The 7,500-nt window shown below is 33.3% G+C and overlaps 1 protein-coding gene across 1 annotated transcript in view; it reads left to right on the forward strand.

Annotated features, from left to right (window-relative positions):
- LOC125035884 overlaps window positions 1-950 on the forward strand; it is a 1,437-nt gene extending 487 nt beyond the window's left edge. Inside the window, exon 2 of the mRNA XM_047628196.1 lies at window positions 44-950. Coding sequence (XP_047484152.1) covers window positions 44-950 — 907 coding nt within the window. The remainder of the gene's footprint in view (window positions 1-43) is intronic.
- Window positions 951-7,500: the final 6,550 nt, after the last annotated feature.

The raw sequence follows: 7,500 nt of genomic DNA on the forward strand, positions 1-7,500 counted from the left end.
ACCAGAACCGGCTGTTCCGCAAAGACACAAAGAAGTTCTACAGGGACCTCAATCAGAAGCAGAAACCTGTCATCGAACCACCATCTCAATCTGACGTTGAGGACTTTTGGAGGAGCATACTTGAAGATGGCAGGCATCACAACACTGAGGTCGCTTGGATCCAACGAGAAGTCGATGCAAATGCAAAAATCAAGCCTGAAAAATGGAAAGACTTCTCTGCTATGGAGATCAAGAAGATCGTAAAAAATCTCCAAAACTGGAAGGCCCCTGACCCAGATAAAGTCCATAACTTCTGGGTCAAGCACTTTGATGCCGTGCACGAACAACTAGCACGAGCACTTAGTGAGGTCACCAGAGACCCAAGTATTCTACCAGACTGGTTCACCACAGGAGTGACGTTCCTACTCACAAAAGGCAAGAACTCAAAGGACCCAAAGAACTATCGTCCGATAACTTGCCTCCCAACAATGTATAAGGTGCTAACCACTTTGATCTCTGAGAGGATGTACGCCCATCTGCTTGGCAGCGACGTCCTGCCAACCGAGCAGAAGGGAGGCAGGAAAGCAACGCGAGAATGCAAAGATCAACTCCTCGTCGACAAAGCGGTCATAGAGGACGCGAAGAGAGGCAAACGCAACCTCAGTATGGCTTGGATAGACTATAAGAAAGCCTACGATAGCGTCCCGCACAGTTGGATCATTGCAGCTATGAAGATCTACGGAACCTGCCCGACCATCGTCAAGTTCCTGGAAGCAGCAATGAAGGAGTGGAACACCGAGATGCAGCTATATCACTCAGGCGGCTGCATTAAAACTGGTAGAATTGCCATCATAAGAGGAATTTTCCAAGGCGACTCCTTGTCGCCACTGCTATTTTGTTTGTCGCTGGTTCCCCTGAACAACATAGTAACTAGCGACAACCTAGGATATGTAATGCACAAAGAGCACTGAGTCAGCCACCCACTATACATGGATGACTTGAAGCTCTTCGCAAAGGATGACGGTCAACTGGATCAAGAGCTCGGCATAGTCAAGACATTCAGCGATGACATCCAGATGGAGTTGGACTGGAGTAGTGTGCCAAAGCAACTATCAGGAAAGGCAAACTTGTATCAGGGCCAAACGCTAAGCTGAAGGGCGAAACCGAGATCCGGAATCTTGATCAGGAAGAAGTCTACAAGTACCTCGGAGTAGACCAGAGCGACGGAATACAGCACAGTCTCATGAGGGAGAAGATCCGGAAAGAGTATTACCGTCGGGTCAGACTCATCCTCGACACTGAACTCAACGCCAAGAACAAGATGCACGCAATAAACAGCTTAGCCGTGCCAGTGCCGCAGTACAGCTTCGGGATCATCGACTGGAGAGAAATAGAGAGCCAGGAAATGGACAGGAAGACCCGGAAACTACTAACAAAGTACGGAGTCCTGCATCTGAAGGCTGACAAAGACCGAATCTATATCCCTAGAAGCAGTGGTGGACGTGGACTCATTGAGCTGGAAAGTGCATACAAGAGCGCGATCGTCGGCCTAAGCGAGTACATCAAGCGAGGAGATGACAAGTATACCAGACTCGTAAAGAGACATGAATCAGAGAAGAGGAAATACTCTCTTGTCAACAAAAGCGATGAATTCAAGAAGAAGTATATACCGCCCCAGCCCGGAGCCCAGTCAACACAGCCAAGTTTGCAAACCATCAAGCGACAGATGAAGGAAGCATTGGCTGACGAGAAAATCAACACCTACTCGTCGAAGCCTCTCCACGGTCAATTCTACAGTCAAACATTCGAGAATTACGTAGATAGAAAATTGACCTTTGGATGGCTTCGGAGCTCTGGGCTCAAAGGACAGACAGAGAGTCTCCTTACGGCAGCACAAGATCAGGCGCTGAACACCAGATACCATCAGAGGAAGATCTTGAAGATGGAGGTGGACAGCAAATGCAGACTTTGCCAGCAGCAAGAAGAGCCACATAGTTGCTGGCTGCTCGGTACTAGTGCTAAATGAGTACACCCATAGGCACAACCGGATAGCTAGCTACCTGCACTGGTCAATTCTAAGAGAGACTGGCCTCCCTGCATCTGATCAGTGGTACGAGCATCAGCCGGAAAAAGTCGTTGAAACCGAGACAATCACTGTGATGTACGACATGCCTGTTAACACAGATCGGACCATTGGAGCCAATCGACCGGACATCATCTTCCACGACAAGGTCAAGAAAAGATGTCTATTGATTGACGTGGCAGTGCCAAATGATGCGAATGTATCGTCCAAAGAAGCAGAAAAGATCAGCAAATACAAGGACCTGGAGATCGAGATTTCGCGCATGTGGCACACTAAGACCCGCGTGATACCGGTCGTAGTCGGAGCATTGGGAATCGCCCGACTTGGTCTCCAGAAATACCTCGATGAAATACCCGGAAAAGAGAGAGCGGAGCAAGTGCAGAAGATCGCACTGCTTGGTACGGCCCATATCCTGAGGAAATTCTTGAGCACCTAAGGAATCCGGTGGATTCCCGGTCAACACCAACACCAGCAGAAGCTGTGATAATGAAAATGATGATAATAATAATATTAATAATAACAATTATAATAAAAACAATAATACCAATAATATATCAATGGTAATAGCGATGACAATAATTATTATGACAATGATAATAATAACAATAACGCTTAAAAACTACAACGAAATAACAATTTATCAGGAAAATCAAGAATTAAAAAAAACAAAACAACATCAACCATGAACCTAGTGAAATTTAATAACCTGACATCCCCTCGGTGCTTCTCGAGAGATTCCACGATATTATTTTAATGTCACAGGAGAGAGATTTCAGAGCCATGTTTGTTTACATTTCACTGAACACCCTACACGCTCCTGCCTTCATTCCTCGCCCAACACGCTCCTGCCTGCCTACACCTCACGCATGCAACCACTCGAGTCTGTGGCAACCACTAGGAGACCAATTTAGTGACCGTGAAAAAGACACAATAAATCAAAGATTAAGTGACGGTGTGATCACCAACCCTGCTAAAATTGTTACAATCTCATGCTTCACATAGTCGTCTCACAAATAAGAGCAAGAACCATTTAACAAATGATAATAATGATAATAATAATGATGATAATAATAATGATGATAATAATAATAATAATAATAATAATAATAATAATAATAACAATAATGATAATAATGATAATAGCGATTATGATGATGATGATAATGATAACAATAATAATAGCAATGAAAATAATAGTAACAACAATGATAATAATGATATTGATAATGATAATATTGATAATTATAATAATAATAACTATTATTGTTCTTATTATTACCTATATAATACTGGTAATAGTAACAATAATGATAATAATAATAGTTGATAATAATGATACTAATAAAATTAATAAAGATGATGGAAATAATTATGAGAATAATAATTATAATAATGATTATAAAATAATGATAATGATAGTGATAACAAATAATAATGACAACAACAACACTGATGATTTTGATATAATGATAATGATGGTTATAGAAATCAAAATAACAATGATAACAACAACAATAATTATAATGAAAATAATATAATATAATGATAATAATAATAATAATAATAATAATAATGATAATAATAATAATGATAATAATAATGATAATAATAATAATAATAATAATAATAATAGTAGTAATAATGATAAAGATAATGATAATAGTAACAAGAGGAATAATAATGATAATAATGATAAAGACAAGGATAATAATAATGATAACAATGATAATAATAGTGATAGTGCTAATAAAAAGGATAACAATAATAATAGTAATAATGATATAATGATAATAATAATAATGATAATAATAACTATTTTTATTACCCTTATCATTATCATTATTAATAATGATAATTATAATAAAAATGATGATAATAATAGTAATAATAATAATAGTAATGATAATGTTAATATCAATAATCATAATAATAATAATAATAACAATAACGATAATAGTAATATATATTGATAACAGTGATAGTAATAATGATTAAGAATAGAAATATTACTGTTAACACTGATAATAATAATTATTATTATTATTATATTATTATTGCAATTCTTCTTATTATTATTTTTATTCTTATTTATTATTATTATTATTACTATTATTATTAGTAGTAGTAGTAGTAGTAGTAGTAGTAGTAGTAGTATTACTATTATTATTATTATTGTAATTATTATTTTATTATTATTATTATAGTGATAATAAGAATAGTAATAATAACAAGAATATTAATAATAGTAATAATGATAAAAATTATAATCATTATCATTATTATTATTATAACAACAACAATAATAATAACACCAACAATAACAATAATGATAATAATCATAAAAATAAATATGATAATAATAACAATATTAATGATAATATTCATAACAATAATAAGGATAATAGATAATAGCGATAATGATAATAATGATAATAATAAAAATAATAATAATAATAATAACAATAATAATCACAGCAATAACAATAACCAAAATAATAATGATAATAATAACTATAGAAGAACAACAATAATGATCATGTTAATAGTGATAACAATGGAGAAAATAATGAAAATAGTAGTGATAATAATAATAACAATAATAGTAATAACATCAGTAATAATATAAATAATAAGAATAGGAATAAGAAAAAGAATAAAAATAAATATAAGAATAAGAATACGAATAAGAATAAGAATGATAAGAATGATAATGATAATAGTAACAATGACAACAAATATTTCTGTTATCATTATCATCATCATTATAATATAATAATGATGATAATAATAATATCAGTAATGATAATGATAACAATACTGATGAAAATAATAGAAATAATAATCCTAACAATAATGATAATAATAATCGAAATAATGATTATCATTATTATCATAATTATCATTATTGTTAATGTTATTATTATCATTATTATTACTGTTATTGTTATCAGTATTATTATTGTTATTATTAATCATTATTGTTGTTCTTGCTATCATTATCATTATTATTATTATTATTATTAATATTATTATCATTGTTGTTGCTGTTGTTGTTGTTGTTGTTATTTTCATTTTCATTTCGCGATTATAGTAATAATAATAATAATGATAATAATAATAATAATGATAATAATAATAATAATAATAATAATAATAATAATAATAATAATAATAATATGATTATGATGATAATGATAATAATAATAATAATAATGATAACAATAATAATAATAATAATAGTAGTTATTATTATCATTATTATTATCATTATTATTATTATTTTTATTTAAAAAATAATAGCAATAGTATTAATAATAATGATAATAATAATAACATTAACAAAAATAATAACATTAGTGCTAATAACAAAGATGATGATGATAATAGCCATAACCACAATAATGATAACAATGATAATAATGATAACAATAAAAAATATTAATAAAAATGAAACATAATTCAGATGCTAATGGTAATTATGATGATAAGAATAATAGTAATGAAGATACTGATAAAAATGATATTGATAGTGACAATAATAATATTGATAAAAAAATAATAAAAAATGTGATAATAATGATGTTAGTAACAAGGAATATAATGATAATAATGAAAATGATAGTGATAACGATAATGATACTACTACTACTACTAATACTACTAATAATAATGATAATAATAAAAATTATAGTGATAACGACAATGGTACTACTACTACTACTACTAATACTACTACTAATAATAATAATAGTGGTAATGATAAAAATAATAACAATATTAACAATGGCGCCAACCGGGCCAAAAATAAATATTAGCTCCGTACTCCCCTGTCCCCAGTTGTCTCTTACCCCGCCCCCTCCAGTGTCTCAGGATCCTTCGGGGTAATCACACACGCTCTGCCTGTGATCCATCAGCCTTGGGTCTATCCCGGAGGAAAACAATCCGTATTTTCGTCTTTTGAGAGAGAAGGGGGGAGAAGAAGAGAGGGAGGGAGGGGATAGTGGTGGGGAAAGGGAGAGGGAAAGAAAGAGAGGGGATGGGGAGAGGTAAAGAGAGAGAATCATATATATATATATATATATATATATATATATATATATATACATATATACTGAGAGAGAGAGAGAGAGAGAGAGAGAGAGAGAGAGAGAGAGAGAGAGAGAGAGAGAGAGAGAGAAATAGAAAGAGAGAGAGAGAGAGAGAGAGAGAGAGAGAGAGAGAGAGAGAGAGAGAGAGAGAGAGAGAGAGAGAGAGAGGGAGGGAGATAAGCAGATAGATAGAGAGGGAGACAGGGAGAGACAGATAGACAGATGAAGCTAGATAGATCATCAACCCTTTACATGCTGTGGAGTGAAAAAAAAAGTAACAGGAGAAAGAGAAGGAAGAAGGGAGAGGACGAGAGAAAGAGGAAGGAAGGAGAGGAACGCAGGAGGAGAAGGAGGGAGGAAGAGGGTGACAGCGAATCAAGGAGGGCGGGAGGGAGAGAAAAACAAACTGAGAAGAGGGGAGGGAGAAAATTCCGTAATAGGGTAGCGGAGGAAAATAGATCCTTATACCTTGAAGTTTGACAAAGGAGCTTATAGCCACATGCTTGTCTCCAGGTCCTCCTCCTCCGCTCGAGAAAGTGTATAATGAACGAGAGAAATTTGCAGGAGTTATACAGAGACAAAGCTAAAAAAAATGAAAGACACAAATACAATAGAAACAAATAAATAAATAAATAAATAAATAATAAAATAGATAAATAAATAAATAAATAAATAATAAAATTGGAAGACACAAATATTACAATGATTTGGATACACATACGAAAGAAGTGGGGAAAAAAGGGGGTGAGTTAGAGGGAGAGAGCGAGAGAGAGAGAGAGAGCATATGTGTAAAACCTTTATGTTTATGTTTCTATTATCAGAAATACGCTTTGAACCTCGTAAACATTTCGATCTATAAAGCTTATCCCATATAATCCCGCGGTCTTTATGAATAGAACATCTACTTTCATTCATCACTAAATTTCTTTGTCAAAAACAATGAGATTCCCTTATATCATTTAAACTATCATTACTTATAAACTTTACAAGCATAGTAATAAAATTCTTCATATATCACTTCAATCATCGAATCTCAAGCATCATAAAGACCTGTCAATCACCTGTCAATGACATATAAACAGCCTGTTAAACATATGTCTACCTAGGGAATAAACAACTCTCATATCAATCATTAATATAAAACTAGATGTAGGTTATTAACGTAATTAATTATACATTACACCTATATTTCTATTCTATATTACTAATATTATAATCCTACATACCTAATACAAAGATCCACTCTACCATTTGAACTCTTAACATAATTGTCACGGACATGGATAGATTTACACTACAATAGGATTCGCAGACGTGAGTGACCGTGTGGTTAGTACAGATATGACAGAG

The sequence above is a fragment of the Penaeus chinensis genome, chromosome 20 (assembly GCF_019202785.1).
Source record: "Penaeus chinensis breed Huanghai No. 1 chromosome 20, ASM1920278v2, whole genome shotgun sequence".
NCBI lineage: Eukaryota > Metazoa > Arthropoda > Malacostraca > Decapoda > Penaeidae > Penaeus > Penaeus chinensis.